Here is a 17,229-nt window from a genome sequence, read left to right on the forward strand (position 1 = left end):
ACCTAAAGCATATTTCCGAAATTTCTGGCTTTGACTTGTATAATTTTAATTGGTGAGAGACTGTGGCAGTCACACCTAGCGACACATTGGAACGGAGGTGTGATTAACCTTCCCAGAGCCTTTCTCAATGGGAACATGGTGAATAATAGAATAATTTGTAGTCCTGTTGGCTTCCCCCTTGTTGTCATGCATTTGTATTCCTGCTCTTACTGATTTTCATGCCATTATTGATGTTGAAGTGGGAGAAGGGTGAAGGATGGTAGGGGGGGTGAAGGGAAAGTGGGAGAGAGGGTGAAGGATGGGAGGGGGAAGGGAAAGTGGGAGGGAGGGTGAAGGATGGGAGGGGGGGTGAAGGATGGGAGGGGGGGTGAAGGATGGGGGGGTGAAGGATGGGAGAGGGGAAGGGAAAGTGGGAGGGAGGGTGAAGAATGGGAGGGGGGAAGGGAAAGTGGGAGGGAGGGTGAAGGATGGGAGGGGGTGTGGTGAAAGTGGGAGGGAGGAGGAAGGATGGGAGGGGGGTGAAGGATGGGAGGGGAGTGAAGGATGGGGGTGTGAAGGATGGGAGGGGGGTGAAGGATGGGAGGGGGGTGAAGGATGGGGGGGTGAAGGATGGGAGGGGGGTAAAGGATGGGGGGGGTGAAGGATGGGAGGGGGGAGAAGGATGGGGGGGTGGATAGGAGGGGGGGTGAAGGATGGGAGGGGGTGAAGGATGGGAGGAGGGGTGAAGGATGGGGGGGTGAAGGATGGGGGGGGTGAAGGATGGGAGGGGGTGTGAAGCATGGGAAGGGAGGTGAAGGAAAAGTGGGAGGGAGGTTGAAGGATGGGAGAGGGGAAGGGAAAGTGGGAGGGAGGGTGAAGGATGGGAAGGGGGTGTGAAGGGAAAGTGGGAGGGAGGGTGGATAGGAGGGGGGTGAAGGGAAAGTGGGAGGGAGGATGAAGGATGGGAGGGGGGAAGGGAAAGTGGGAGGGGGGAAGGGAAAGTGGGAGGGAGGGTGATGGGAGGGGGAAGGATGGGAGGAGGAAGAATGGGAGGGGGAAGGATGGGAGGAGGAAGAATGGGAGGGGGTGAAGGGAAGGTGGGAGGGAGGGTGAAGGATGGGAGGGGGTGAAGGGAAAGTGGGAGGGAGGATGAAGGATGGGAGGGGGGAAGGGAAAATGGGAGGGAGGGATGGCAGGGGGGTGTGGAAAGTGGGAGGGAGGGTGAAGGATGGGAGGGGGGTGAAGGGAAAGTGGGAGGGGAGGGTGAAGGATGGGAGGGGGGAAGAGAAAGTGGGTGGGAGGGTGAAGGATGGGAAGGGAGAAGGGAAAGTGGGAGGGAGGGTGAAGGATGGGAGGGGGGTGAAGGGAAAGTGGGAGGGAGGGTGAAGGTTGGGAGGGGGAAGGGAAAGCGGGAGGGAGGGTGAAGGATGGGGGGGTGAAGGGAAAGTGGGAGGGAGGGTGAAGGATGGGAGAGAGGGTGAAGGATGGGAGGGGGGTGAAGGGAAAGTGGGAGGGAGGGTGAAGGGAAAGTGGGAGGGAGGGTGAAGGATGGGAGGGGGGAAGGGAAAGAGGGAGGGAGGGTGAAGGATGGGGGGGTGAAGGGAAAGTGGGAGGGAGGGTGAAGGATGGGAGGGAGGAAGGGAAAGTGGGAGGGAGGGTGAAGGATGGGAGGGGGAAGGATGGGAGGGGGGTGAAGGGAAAGTGGGAGGGAGGGTGAAGGTTGGGAGGGGGAAGGGAAAGAGGGAGGGAGGGTGAAGGATGGGGGGGTGAAGGGAAAGTGGGAGGGAGGGTGAAGGATGGGAGGGAGGGTGAAGGATGGGAGGGGGTGAAGGGAAAGTGGGAGGGAGGGTGAAGGGAAAGTGGGAGGGAGGGTGAAGGATGGGAGGGGGGAAGGGAAAGAGGGAGGGAGGGTGAAGGATGGGGGGGTGAAGGGAAAGTGGGAGGGAGGGTGAAGGATGGGAGGGAGGGTGAAGGATGGGAGGGAGGAAGGGAAAGTGGGAGGGAGGGTGAAGGATGGGAGGGGGAAGGATGGGAGGGGGTGAAGGGAAAGTGGGAGGGAGGGTAAAGGATGGGGGGGAAGGGAAAGTGGGAGGGTTGGTGAAGCATGGGAGGGGGCGTGAAGGGAAAGTGGGAGGGAGGGTAAAGGATGGGGGGGGAAGGGAAAGTGGGAGGGTTGGTGAAGCATGGGAGGGGGCGTGAAGGGAAAGTTGGAGGGTGGGTGAAGGATGGGAGGTGGGAAGGGAAAGTGGGAGGGAGGGTGAAGGATGGGAGGTGGAGAAGGGAAAGGGGAAAGAGAAGACTCAACAAACAATGGCCTGTAAGAGGGGAGGATTTGTTCCTTAATATCTGTCTGAGTCTGTAAAGCAATAACATTTTTTAAAAAGCAAGCACATCCCCAATGGCCTCTGTGCAGTGTTAGCAAGTTCCCTCACTCACTTCTCAAATTACAGATCAAAATCAATGAACCCTCCCAGCAGGTGGCTAATCACCTAAGATATTCATCTACACTACTTCTCCACCAACAGTTAGTAATGGGCTCTGAGGCGACAAAGGGTATTAAAAGGTTTGGTCAGAGAGAAAAAGATGCAAAAACTGAAGTCAAACAAGTTGAGGAAATATAGCAGGTGTAGCAGAAAATTTAAAGAAATTCAGACAGCAAAAAAGGCCATAGAATGCCCTTGGTACTGGGATTAAGGTGAATATGAAGATATTCAATAGGTCTTCTTTGGCTTGGCTTCGCGGACGAAGATTTATGGAGGGGGTAAAAAGTCCACGTCAGCTGCAGGCTCGTTTGTGGCTGACCAGTCCGATGTGGGACAGGCAGACACGATTGCAGCAGTTGCAAGGGAAAATTGGTTGGTTGGGGTTGGGTGTTGGGTTTTTCCTCCTTTGCCTTTTGTCAGTGAGGTGGGCTCTGCGGTCTTCTTCAAAGGAGGCTGCTGCCCGCCAAACTGTGAGGCGCCAAGATGCACGGTTTGAGGCGTTATCAGCCCACTGGCGGTGGTCAATGTGGCAGGCACCAAGAGATTTCTTTAGGCAGTCCTTGTACCTTTTCTTTGGTGCACCTCTGTCACGGTGGCCAGTGGAGAGCTCGCCATATAATACGATCTTGGGAAGGCGATGGTCCTCCATTCTGGAGACGTGACCCATCCAGCGCAGCTGGATCTTCAGCAGCGTGGACTCGATGCTGTCGACCTCTGCCATCTCGAGTACCTCGACGTTAGGGGTGTGAGCGCTCCAATGGATGTTGAGGATGGAGCGGAGACAACGCTGGTGGAAGCGTTCTAGGAGCCGTAGGTGGTGCCGGTAGAGGACCCATGATTCGGAGCCGAACAGGAGTGTGGGTATGACAACGGCTCTGTATACGCTTATCTTTGTGAGGTTTTTCAGTTGGTTGTTTTTCCAGACTCTTTTGTGTAGTCTTCCAAAGGCGCTATTTGCCTTGGCGAGTCTGTTGTCTATCTCATTGTCGATCCTTGCATCTGATGAAATGGTGCAGCCGAGATAGGTAAACTGGTTGACCGTTTTGAGTTTTGTGTGCCCGATGGAGATGTGGGGGGGCTTTAGGAACAAAAGGGTAGCGGGGGAGGGACAAACAGGTGGGCGAGGTCCTCATGTGACACTTTGTATTGAGCAAGAGGATTTGGAAGATGGATAGTTCAGGGAGGATTACATTGATAGTCTGGAACACATCAGTATGAAGGTGTCATCGAAAACACGGGGACTAATAAATCCCAAGGCTGGACGAGATGTATCCCAGGTTGTGATGAGAAGCAAGGGAGAATATTGCCGGGGGCCCTGGATATATCCCCCACAGATGAGTGCAATGTAGCCTTTATTGTGCAGACTTGATGGGCTGAGGTCTTATTTAAAACGAGCAGCAGAGGCAAGCCAGTAAGACTTGCATATGGCAGTGACATATCATCCCACCCCAGCCACACACATTCACCCACCCTGTTGTTGGGAAAATGATTCATAAGTGTGATATCATAGACCACAAGATTCAAGGACAGTTTCTCTTCTGCCATTATCACACTGCAGAATGAACCTCACCATGGTAAAATTGTGCTGACTTTGCTCTCTGTAACTCTGCACTTGTTTAAATCAGGACTAGACATGCATGGCACTGAGCAATGTCAATCAACAAGGTTCTGAGGGGAGCTCCAGTGCAAAGTTCCCTGGTTAGTGTGAATAGGTTGATCAGCGGTTATATGGCTGGCACACAATTTATCAGTTAACATGTTGCATTGTACACTGGTTAGACCGCACTTTCGGACTATTTGGCACAGCTCTGGTCACCAATCTATAGGCAGGATATGGTTGCACTGCAGTGGATGTAGAGGAGGCTCGACTGGATGTTGCCTAGATTGGAGGATTTTAATAATGGGGAGAAATTTGATAGGCTCGGTTTGTTTGCCCAAGAGCAAGAGAAGCTGAGGAGGTACAAGGTTAGATAGGGTAAATAGTCAGAATCTGTCTCCCATGGTGTAGGTATCAAAAACAAGAGGGGATGGGTTTAAGGTGAGAAGAAGGTTTAGAGGGAACCCAAGGGGAAAGAGTGGTTGATCTTTGGAACTTGCTGCTAGAGGGGATGGAATCAGACAAGCACTACTTTTAAGACATTTAGATGGAAACCGGGCAAGGCATAGAAGGCTGTGGACGTAATGTGGGCAAGTTGACTTGGAGTAAATTTTTAAAATTTAGACATGCAGCATGGGAACAGGGCATTCTGGTCCATGAGCCCATGCTGCCCAAATACGCCAATGTAGATGGGCAGAAGGGCCTGTGTCAGTGTTGCCCACTTTCCTCTTTGTTGGACACTCATCGATTCCATTCCCCCCCTGCCTAAATGCAGTCTTTATTGATGCAAATCTGATTATTTCTCATGAACCACTCTGAACAAGTCCTCAATTACATCAACACTCAGTGCATATGCATCAGCAATACGTACACTTGCTGAATGCAATCTTAGTCCTCAATGACCAGCAGAACTTAAATGACAAAAAGGTACCTGCAAGGATTGCAGCCAACAGTGTTGCCAAAAGCCTACATACCTTGCTCATCAGTGACCCCAGACAAAGCCCAGCCTCGTATTAGCCAGCAAATTAAAAGTCTGTCGTGCAGACAACATTCAACACAAGAAGAGGTCAGAGAGAAAGGGCACACATACCTTGGTGCTGGAGGAGAGGCAGCACCACATACATTCACAAAAGGTGGCGGTGGCACGCTACCTTCCACTGGAAGGAAGTATTTCAGATACCGATCAGCAACCACAAAATAGGCACTATCCGAGGTGCTGAAAAGCTGTCCCGGTGGACAATTCTGTAACAGGAAATGACAACGCTATTGCACAAAATACAAGGCATAGGTTCACCCCTTACAGTCTGATTGAGGCAGTCCAACAACAGCTTTACCCAGTGCAGAAACATCCTTATGGACCTCAAAGCAAGGCAGACAATCTGATGCAACTCATCTTTGCAGTCTGCAATTGTGACTGCAATACACAAATGTGCTGGAAAAACGTAGCAGGTCATGCAGCATCCACAGGAAATAAAGGGCCTTATTCAGGCCATGCCTCCCTCCCTCGTCAGGTTCTCCCACATTCACCACGCATCCTCCGCTCTCAATAAATGCCCCCTCCATCGTCAAGGGCTTTAAACTTTCACAAATTCCCTCCCACTCTCATCAAGTTCCTCCCACCCTTGTGAAGTTCCTCCCATTCACGGCAAGTTCTCCACTTTCACGTGTCTTTTGCTCTCGCTAAGTGCCTTGCCCTCTCGCCATGTGCTGAAGAAGCAGCGGAAGAGTTGAAGAACCTTGGCTGCGTGGGCCTGTAAACATGGATTGCTCCACATAGCCAACAAAAAGGCAGGCTTACTAGCTGGGACCCTTGCAGGTATCCATGGCTACACCTTGGAGTTGGAGAAAGAGGGATGAGACAATTGAGAGGGCAAACAAGTTCTGCCAGGCAGAGGAGGGTGGTGGTGGAGGGGGACTGGTTGGATCCATTATTGAGGAGGAAGCAGGGGGCTTTGAGACCTTCTGTGTAACAGATGGCGGAAAATGAGGCAGCTGAGGTCAGGGAACTAGAATACACACCCAGGCCTGAAATGTTGGTTATCCTTAACTTCCTATCGATGCTGCATGCCCAGTTTCTCCAGCACATTTGTCTATTGCACTTGATACCACCCCCCCCCCCCACCCCCCCCACCACAGCATCTGCAGATGTTCTTAACTGCATCTGAAACCCTCACTACCACATAACAATTACAGTACGGAAACAGGCCATATCGGCCCTTCTAGTCTGCACTGATTTAAGTGAAACTCCACTAGTTCCACCTACCTGCTCCCTGCCCATAACCCTCCAACCCCCCCTCACATCCAGGTACTCATCCAACCTTCTCTTATATGACAAAATTGACCCTACTGCAACCACCTCTTCCAGAAGGTCATTCCACTCAGCTGCCACTCTCTGTAAAACATTGAGTGAAACTTCAACTGAGTAAAATGTTTGAAGGTGCTGTACAATAACTTAGAGCAAGAAATTGATTTTATGCTATCTCTTCAAAGAGGTAAGAGGCTTGGAGTTAGGAAGCAAATTTCTGGCAACTGAAGGCATGTTTGCCAATGGCAGATTGAGGAGATTCAATTCTAAAGATTGAAGGATGAGTAACAATCAGGTGGGGGAGGTGGTCATGGGGGATGAAAAATCCAGCTCAGCCAGTTCAGTGAGAACAAGGTCAGGGGTGAAGATTCGATGGGCAGGTTTGAATGAGATCAGGTTTTTGGTGGAAGCCAAGTAGTTAGCCAGAAATTAACTTTGGAAAATGACTTGAAACGGCATGGATGCAGGTTTCAGTGACAGACAGATTGAGGTAGAGACCAATAATACGGCACGGTCAGCGTGGCACAACGTCTTTACAGTGCCACCAGTCGGAACCAGGGAAAGGAGTTTGTATGTTCACCCTGTGTCTATGTGGGTTTTCCCTGGGGGATGCGATTTTTTCACAATGTTAGAAACATATTGAGGGTGTCAGTTAATGGGGTGTAAATTGGACGGCATGGATTCGTGGGCCAAAATGACCTGTTACCAATTGTACAAGTAGAACCTGACAAAACGTTCGAGTCCTCCATCTAAAACACTGCAAACACACATAACGATACAAGTGTGTACAGTACGTATAAACAAATACTATTATTTTTAATAAATAGAGTCACAGTGGGTGACTCCTCCACCACCACCCTCCTCTGCCTACCAGTTGTCATTCAGCAGTCTCACTGCCTGTGGCAAGAAGGTTTCTGTTCATAATGCAGAATTTGGGTGGGGATGCCTCATCTTCACAGGACAAGTTCTAAAGCATATGGCCAGTGTGTTTCACCTCAGGCAGCTCCAAGGAAGGACATGCCCACATTCTGGGTGGGTGTAACAGCCACTCACCCGTGTTGCAGTAAGGTGCATAGCAAAACTGAAGAAGTAATATTCAAAGGGATCTTGTAATATCGGTTAAAGATAAAAATCAATTTTTAATAAGATGAAAAACCCTCCATTGCAGTTTCTCCTTTACAGTTAATCCATCAGTGCTTACCCGAACACCCTTCAGCACACTGAAACAGCTAGAGTACTTGGCAGCAGCCACATATGTTCACTGTGCTTTTATTACATAACAGAACAGAAGCCAATAGAACTTGAGCTTAGTAAGAGTAGAAATTTTTTAAATGCAATTGGGTACTTTAGGGTTACAAGAATACAGGAAAACAAAAATGGCAGCACTGCCGGAGCAGCTGTGGCAGCACTGCTGCCGCTGGTGTGGACCTGGGGGAGCAAAGGGTTCAAATGACCGGTCCCAATGCTGGCAGTTCTGTACAGGCTTTAAAGGGCTTGTTAAAAGGAGCTGATGGTGTTTGTAAGCAAAACCCTGCAACCACGGAGGTCTGCGCCCAAATGGCGGAGCCTGAGCTCGGGGTTGCAGACTCTGAAAGGGCAGCTGACGGTGCAGGGCACCAGAAAGGGGGAGAACACTTTTCATTGAGCAGGTGTGTTATGTAGGACTAGATGCTAATATTCCTTATTGCACTCCTGAGACTTGCTGCCCAGATTTTGCAGGGTAGTCAAGCAGCAGAAGAGATGATCCTACAGGGAAGTAGACCACAGGCTGCTGGAGATGTGGTCATGGGTCCCGCACAGGCTGCTGGAGACTGCCTCATGGGAATCAGGTATCGGAGCCAGGATTCGAGAAGGTCCAAAGTGTTTCATGTTTTTGATACTAGTATATATACCAGTTACTCCTCATTTGCCACTCGGGACTGGCCAACTGATCCATGAAGTGAGGAAAATACAAGTGCAAATAGCAACTTGAGACTGTACAGGTGGAAGATCCAGTGAGCGGGGACATAGCAGATAGCGCAACGGTGTGACAGCGCCAACAATCGAGACAAGGGTTAGAATCCTGAGCCACCGGCAAAGAGTTTGTACATTCCCTCTGTGTCTGCCATTCAAAATGTACCGGGGACGTAGGTTCATTGGGTGTAAATTGGACCATCAGCCCAAAGGACCTGTTACTGCGCTGTATGTCTAAATTAAAATACACAAAAAACAATGAATGTTTCCAGCCATTAATGGATAATAAAAAGGATTTCAAATCTGATAAAAGCACAAACTTTTATGAAAAAGTTTTTCTTTGCAAATATCAAGAACAGAATTACATCACAAACAAAAGTGCCTATTCACTATTTGAATAAATACCAGTGCATGTAATGCAGAGGGCACCACTTGTGTGGACAAGTGTGAAAGGATACTGAGCAATAGACTGAGACTGGTTAGTCCTGAGAGGGGAAATTGGAGCTTGTTATGATACAATGGGAAATCAGGTAGCACACCTTCCTGGAGCGATGCTTTCACGGGACCCTGTCAATTATAGAACAAGAAGATGAATTAAAAAACATCCTCAATTTCAATCAACTTTACATAAACTTAACACAAGCAGTGATTTTTTTCCCCAATTATTCCCTCCGCATATGAAAGAGGTGGGATGACTGGTGCCACCTGTCATGAATATGTGGCATAGCAATGGCTATCTTCCCTACCCATAATCCCCCATGCAAGTCGAACTGCTGTGTTTCCCACACAGTTCCGGGGGGGGGGGGGGGGACCGCCCGCTCGTGTGGCGGGGTGTTGCCAGGCAGCAGGTAGTTGGGTCGGCGGCTGATAGTGTCATCAGCCCACCCTTTAGCAGCCGCTTTCAGGCAGCTGCATTCAGGTGCCTAGGGGGACTTTAGTGGTCTGGCGATTATTCCTCCCGGAGGAGGGTTAAAAAGTGCGCCTCGGAGGCGTCTCCTGCTCTTTCAGGTGGGTACCCTGAGAGCCGCATAGGGGTAGAATATGCGGTTTTACATTGGGGTATTCTGTCTACCTGAAAGAGACTTTCATGGACTTGTCATGGACTTTTGACAAGGTTCCACATTAGAGGTTAGATAGGAAGTTTCAATCATTAGATATTAATATTGAAGTAGTGAAGTGGATTCAACAATGGTTTGATGGGAGATGCCAGAGAGCAGTGGTGGAAAATTGTTTGTCAATTTGGAGGCCGGTGACTAGTGGAGAGCCTCAGGGATCAGTACTGGGTGCTTTGTTGTTTGTCATATATATTATTGATCTGGATGATAGGGTGGTAAATTGGATTAGTAAATATGCAGATAATGATGTTGTGAACCGTGAGTAAGGTTTTCAAAGCTTGCAGTGGGATACAGGCCAGTTAGAACAGAGGGTGGAAAGATGGCAGATGGAGTTTAATGCTGAGAAGTGTGAGGTGCTACATTTTGGTAGGACTAATCACCAAAGGTCATACACGTTAAATGGAAGACAATGGAGGAATGGAGTAGAACAAAGGGATTTAGGAATTCAGGTGTAGATAGGGTGGTGAAGAAAGCTTTTGGTATGTTGGCCTTCATAAATCAGAGTATTGAGTACAGGAGTTGGGATGTCATGTTGAAGTTGTATAAGGCATGGGTAAGGCCAAATGTGGAATATTGTGTGCAGTTTCGGTCGCCGAATTATAGGAAGGATATTAACAAAATAGAGAGCAGAGAAGATTTACAAGAATGTGGCCTGGGTTTCAGGGTGAGCTACAGGGAAAGTTTAAACAGGCTTGGAATTTATTCCCTGGAGTGTAGAAGATTAAGGGGTGATTTGATAGAGGTATTGAAAATTATGAGGGAGACAGACACACTCAATGTGGTCAGGCTTTTTATATTGAGAGTGGGGGAGATTCAAACAAGAGAACATGGATTGAAATTAAAGTATAGGGGAAACACGAGGGGGAATTTCTTTACAGAGGGTGGTGGGAGTGTGGAATGATCTTTCAGCCAAACTGGTAGATATGGGCTTAATTTTAATATTTAATGAAAAATTGGATAAGTATATAGATGAGAGAGGTATGGAAGGTTATGCCAAAGGTGTTTGGCATAGACTAGAAGGGCCAAACTGGCCTGTTTCTGTGCTGATATTGTTATATGATTATATAACAAAAAAGGCAGGGGACTATATTAAAAATATAGTAAAAGGGGAAGAATGGGAAGGGGAGGAATACAGACCAACAGACAAAAGTGTTCATTGGCTATAAGGCAGGAAAGAGGAAAGGAGAAATGATTGGGAGGGGGTAGTTTTTAGCTGAAGGAAGAGAAAGAAGTACAGAGGAAGAGGAAAGGAGAAAGGGAAAGATGGGAGGACTAATGGAAACCGGAGAACTCAAAGTTAATGCTGTTTAGTTGGATGGGGCTCGATGGAATATGAGGCGCTGTTCCTCCAATTTGCCAGTGGTCTCAGTCTGGCAGTGCGCGAGACTATGGACAGATTCGTCGGAAAGGAAAGGATTAGATTGCCATGCAGTATGCACCACAGTACACCTGTTTCTCCCTTCACGGATGCTGACTGACATATCAAGTATTTCCTGCATTTGTCACCAGACTGGCTGGCAAGGCAGATATTAAACAGTCAGGATACCCAAGATTTTGGGGAGAAAGCATGAGAGTGGGACTGAGTGGATCAACTCATGATATTTGAGCATATTTGATGGGCTGAATAGTCATCTTATGATCATGACGACACCTTCATGGAAAGTCTTTTATTAGCTTTCCTCACAAGGAAAGATTGTGCAGAATGAGCCTGCACTTCTTCAAGCTCAGAAAATAAGGTGATCTCGTTGAAATATGAGATTATTAAAGGACACAAGCAGGACAGAAAGATGGTTTTACTCTAAGTGAGGGATCCAAGAACAAGGGGCAGAGCTTCTGGGGAACAGTGGCTTAGAAATGAGTGGAGAAATTTCTTATCAAAGGAGATGGTGAACCTTGGACTTGCCTATCCAGAGGTCTGTGGGTACTGTCATCTATTTATGGGCTGCAACTGATCAAGGGTTAAGGGAAGCAGGCAAGAATACAGTCGTATCAGCTCTCATGTCTCAGGTTAACTCTTTAAGCTGTTCCTGCCTGTGTGTTTTTTGACAAACCTGAGCCAGAGAGCGACAACTGACCATCCTGACATTACGAATTGGACAAGAGGCAGGGAGGGTCATCCACAACCAATGTATGAGGGAGACACTGGGTTAGTGGATGAGAAACAACATAGGAACAGAAATATGCCATTCAGCCCATTGAGTCTGCCCTGTCATTTTCCCCACTCAGCCCCACTGCCCAGCCTTCTCCCCATAACCTTTGATGCCCTGGCTAATCAAGAACTATCAATTTCTGCCTTAAATACACCCAATTAACTTGGCCTCCACAAATGCCTGCGACAACAAATTCCACAGATTCACCACCTTGTGGCTGAAGAAATTCCTCCACATCCTGGAGGACACCCTTCGATCCTGAAGTTGCACCCTCTTGTACTAGACTCTCCCATTATGGGAAACAACCATTCTACATCTCCTTTGTCCATGCATTTCAACATTTGAAATATTACAATGAGATTCCACCGCACCCCCCCACCCCCCATTCTCCCAAATTCCAACGAGTACAGGCCAGGAGCTGCCAAACTTTCATCATGTGATAACCTTTTCATTCCCTGAATCATCCTTGTGAACTTCCTCTGACCTTTCTCCTCTTGCAAATGTCAGGGAAATTGAGGGGGGTGACTGCTCCGCCGGGCACCTGCTCCCTTGTCCACGGGGCCACTGGAACTCCTGGCTGTCCACTATTTTCATTCCTTTCCCCATTCCCCACATACATCTTCACTCAATCTCATCCATTGTCAAGAGGAAGCTGAACATAAACTTATTGAACCACATGTTGTTTTTCACCTGGGTAGTGTCAACTCCAACATCATGTGCAATTATTTTACCAATGTTTAGGTAACCACCACCCTCCTCCTGGTTTCACTGTTTTCACCTGTTTACCTACTCCCTGTCCCACTTTTCTCCAACACCGCAAGTTACTTGCCCTGTCACAACCTCTCTCACCTCCAGTACCTTATCACCTCTTGGTCCCTTCCCATCCCTCTCACCTTTTACCCTTAATACCTATAGACGACACTTTCTTTATTCTAATATATCCTAATTTCAAACTATCATCTTCCAAAGCATGAACTACAATATTCTGAATTTCGATCTTTTTAATCCAACAAGTAACAGTGGCTGTTACTTTATGTAGTTTTAATTCATTGATAAAATGGATAAACATTTTGCATAGCTGCTCATTAAGATTTTCATAACAATGAATAACAAAATATTTGCTGTATGATAGAGATACAAAAGATACAAACTTTAAAGAGATACGCAAATTCAAAGAAAAACTTCTCGTGCTACACTTCCTTCACATCTTGTAGAATGAAAGGCAATTATGGCATATTACATCATAGTCACTATGGTAACACAACAAACAATAGTTCTTTTGAAGAGACGGGAACAAAATTAACTAAGAATCAAAAGCACAAGGTTTTAACCTTTACATTACCATTCCCGCCTTCGTATCAAAGAGAAAAGATCCTGAACTGAAACGCTGATTTTCCATTTCTCTCAATGGATGCTGTTCGAATCTGTAACTAGTTCTTACTTAGACCTCGACCAAGTTCTAAATATTATCCATCACACCAGAATCATGAAAACCATGGGGAATCAGCCTCCCATCCCAGGGAGGAGGTTGAGGTGAATGAACATGTTTCAATCTTCAGGACAGGTCACAGGGACATCCAACGAGCAACTGCTCGTCAGCTCATCATCCTTCGTATTCTTTTGAAAAAGCTTGGAGTCACGTTAGGACATGATAAGATAGTTTAAAAGGAGACACGACAATTTGGAGTCCTCGGGTCTCTCGGAATCAAGGATGGATTGCTTCTGCTTCGGTCTTGATGTGTCAATGAGGCCAATGAGTATAGCAGATGTTGCCACGGTGGGTCAGGTGTTGGAGGGGGCAGTGACATTCCACATGGCCCGCTGTCAGTGACCAGAGTTTCTGTGCATCTGCTCAAAGCTCTAGAACAACCCCCGCCCCAGCCCTGATCTGGAGGTCTCCCTCAGTCTTCAGTGCACTTCCCTGGTAATTATTCCAGGCTGACTATTGTGATCAGTGGCAGTCTACCCAATTCCTCTTTTTTGAAAATTGATCCTTGGACTACATGCTTGGCTGGCAAGACTACCCCAAGCTACTCAGAAAGGTAACAACAATACATCCCTGGCTCCCTTGCCCTCCTTATGTTGAAGGGGTTACAATGATGATGTGAAACAGGAGGTCCTGGAATGAAGGGATTAGCATTTGATGGCTTTTGGATTGCAGTCCTTGTAGCTCAGAAGAACAAGGGGGGTACCTCATAGAAGCGCTTTGAATGTTGAAAGGCCTGGACGGAGTAAATGTGGCAAAGTTGTTTCCAATGGTAGGGGAGTCTAGCGCTAGAATGCACAACTTCATGATTGAAGGGTGCCCATTTAAAACAAAGAAGTGGAGGAATTATTTTAGCAGGAGAGTGGTGAACCTCTGGGGTTTCCTGCCATGGGTGGCATGTGGAGGACAGGTTGTTGAGAGTATTTAAGGCAGATATTAAACACTCAGGATACCCAAGGTTATGGGGAGAAAGCATGAGAGTGAGGCTGAGTGGATCAACTCATGATGGTGGAGCATATTTGATGGCCATCTTATGGTCATGATGACACCCTCATGGAAAGTCTTTTATTAGCTGCCTGCAATTAAAAACCACACAGTTTCTCCCGACAGCACAGGTTTTCCTCCTGGCTACTGGAGCTAAGATTGCCTGGCTTTGCATAACCCTGGTGCTCGAAGTGAATCACCAACTGCAGCTGCTCAATCATTTCAAATGTTGTAATCCAACCAATATTTAACCTGTCACAGAATGACTTATCGCAAACATTCAATGTTATTTCCCACACTTACTGGAAGGCACGAGATGGGGAATTCATACTTATAATCTTCAGCCTGTAGTTTATAAACCAACTTCATCATTGGACCACTGCCAAACAGAGGAAAACACTTTGATTTCATTTCATAACACAAAGAATAAGAAAAAGTAGCTGGATTTACATAGTATATCACAACCTCAGGATAACCCCGCAAAATGTTTGAGAGTCAAAAAAAAAATTCTACAAATACTAGACATCCAAATTTAAAACATAAAATTCAGGAAATACATGGCCCAGCCACATCAATGAGAAGAGAAGCAGCTCGTGTTTCAGCTCTTTGAAGTCCCCATGTCATTCTGAGGAAGGGGCTTCGACCAGAAACGTTGGCTCAGCTTTGTTTTCCATTGATAGTCATGGCAAGCATATTGCCAAATTCTTATTTGCTGCAGCCAAACATGTACCGTAACATCCCCGTAACCAGAATTCAAGCAACTTGCAGCCCAACCAACTGGCAAAACAAACAAAAATAAGGTAAATAAGAAATAAAAATGTAAATAAAAGTTTACAATTGTAAAAGTATAGGTTTTCTAAAGCAACACGCTACCCCCTTGGCGAAGATGGGAGCAAACATTCAGCCAGTCATGCCCCGCCCGCAGCAGCTGTTTGATCAACATTTCAATAAAGTTGTGTTTGAATAAAATGGCAGTGCCCAGGATGAAGAGCCGGTTGATGCCACTCACCGCTGGGGTGACTCTCCCAAAGTGTCTCCCTATCCCTGCCTTTATCTTTATTAGTATTAGTTATATTAGTAAGGCTTTATCTGTAAACCTCAGTTGGGGGGGCGGGGGAAGGAATGATGATGGCTACATGCTTAGTGCAGTACTGTTATAGCACCAGCAACCAGGGCTTGAATTTAAATTTTGTAAGTTCCGGGAATTATCTGATTAAGTGAACTTTACATAATTAAGGACTCCAATCATGATATTTTTCAAATTATTTTACATTTTGCACTGTCTTTTAATGCATTGTATGAGTGAGTCTCAGTCAACCGGAAAATTCACATATCCAGCATCTGTGATCCCTGATGTGCCAGATACCGGGGATTGTACTTGTAAAGAAAAACCATCATAGTAAACTAGTTAAATTAAAGACAATAAATACATGATAGATAAAAAGTGACCTGCAATACTGCAGACAGTGGCAACAGTAGTCTATAAATGATAGTGAAACAAGGGGAGGTTCAAGAGCCTAGGGGGGAGGGCTAGTCTTCAGGCTTCTGAATTGCCTGAGCAAGGGAGCAGTGAAAAGATATGGTCTGAAGTGCTCCCCAACTCCAGAGTTTTCTGCATTTATTGTCTCAAAGTGCTTTAAAGCCAGTTATAATTCTGAACCGCCATCATTGTACAAGGCCAGGAAACAAAGAAACCTAGTGATAAATGATTACAGTAAAACCCTTGGTATTTTTTTTAAATTTAAATTTAGATATATAGCACCATAACAGGCCAATTCGACCCTACGAGTTTGTGCCGCCCAATTTACAGCGCATTAACCCTCAACCTGGTATGTTTTTGAAGGGTGGGAGGAAACCCATGCAGACACGGGAGAATGTACAAATTCCTTACAGATGGCACCGGATTCAAATCCAGGTTCAGTTCCAATTGTTCACGCTGTAAAGGCATTGCACTCACCCGTACACCAACCGTGTCATACCTACGGGGATTGGTAATGATGGATAAGTGAATGTCTGGTTGCTTGAGATTGTGTGTTGCATGGATTGGCGAACTTACAACGAGACACACCAATTTTAAACTGGACCCAACACATCGTGAAGAAATCCCATCAGAACCTCTACTTCCTCTGGAGTTTGCAGAGGTTTGGTATGATACCAGAAACTCTAGAAAATTCCTATACATGTGTGGTGGAAAGTGTGCTGACGGTCTGGTATGGAAACGCCAATTACCCCAAGCGCAAAACCCTGCAATAGGTAGTGGACACAGCCCAGGACATCACTGGCAAAACCCTCCCCACCATCGAGAGCATCTACAGGGAACACTGCTGTCAGAGAGCAGCAGCGATCATCAAAGACCCACACCACCCAGCTATATATATTTTAGCTATATATTTTCCACAATTTTTTTGTCGGTTGCTAGAATTCTAGATAACAGGGATTTTACTTTATTTCAAATGAAGAGTGCTAAATATTTCAGATTTATTGTCAGAGTACATAAATGACATCACATACACTCTGATTCTTTTTCTGCGGGCCAGGTAGAATTACCACTTATTGCAAAAATAAATGTACACAATGTACACAAATAAAGAAATGTAAACAAGCTGACTGTACAATATAGAGAGGAAAAGAAAAATCAATAAAATGCAAAAGTAAGACTCCTTAAATGAGTCTGTGATTGAGTTTGTTGTTGACGATTCTGATGGTGGAGTGGTAGCAGCAGTTCCTGAACCTGGTGGTGCGAGACTTGTGGCACCAATATCTCTTTTCTGATGGCAGCAGCGAGAACAGATCGTGTGCTGGGTGGTGTGGGTCTTTGATGATCGCTGCTGCTCTCTGACAGCAGTGTTCCCTGTAGATGCTCTCGATGGTGGGGAGGGTTTTGCCAGTGATGTCCTGGGCTGTGTCCACTACCTATTGCAGGGTTTTGCGCTTGGGGTAATTGGCGTTTCCATACCAGACCGTTAGCACACTTTCCACCACAACATGTATAGGAATTTTCTAGGGTTTCTGGTATCATACCAAACCTCTGCAAACTCCAGAGGAAGTAGAGGTTCTGATGGGATTTCTTCACGAAGTGTTGGGTCCAGGAAAGATCCTCCGAGACAGTGACTCCCAAGAACTTACAATAATCAGTGGTTCTCCAGTACTGATAGAGATTGTGGAGGAGATATTCTT

At 46.7% G+C, this 17,229-nt stretch overlaps 1 protein-coding gene across 3 annotated transcripts in view; it reads right to left on the bottom strand.

Annotated features, from left to right (window-relative positions):
* The window catches only part of smpd4 (sphingomyelin phosphodiesterase 4), a 124,977-nt gene that overhangs the window by 86,425 nt on the left and 21,323 nt on the right, over nt 1-17,229 (bottom strand). For all 3 annotated transcript variants that reach the window (XM_069933775.1, XM_069933774.1, XM_069933776.1), the window contains exons 4-7: nt 14,356-14,431; nt 8,776-8,884; nt 7,418-7,470; nt 5,150-5,301 (exon numbers count right to left, since the gene is read on the bottom strand). In XM_069933775.1, the coding sequence (XP_069789876.1) occupies nt 5,150-5,301; nt 7,418-7,470; nt 8,776-8,884; nt 14,356-14,431 (390 nt within the window). The remainder of the gene's footprint in view (nt 1-5,149; nt 5,302-7,417; nt 7,471-8,775; nt 8,885-14,355; nt 14,432-17,229) is intronic.

Source organism: Narcine bancroftii, chromosome 4 (assembly GCF_036971445.1).
Source record: "Narcine bancroftii isolate sNarBan1 chromosome 4, sNarBan1.hap1, whole genome shotgun sequence".
NCBI classification, from domain to species: Eukaryota; Metazoa; Chordata; class Chondrichthyes; order Torpediniformes; family Narcinidae; genus Narcine; species Narcine bancroftii.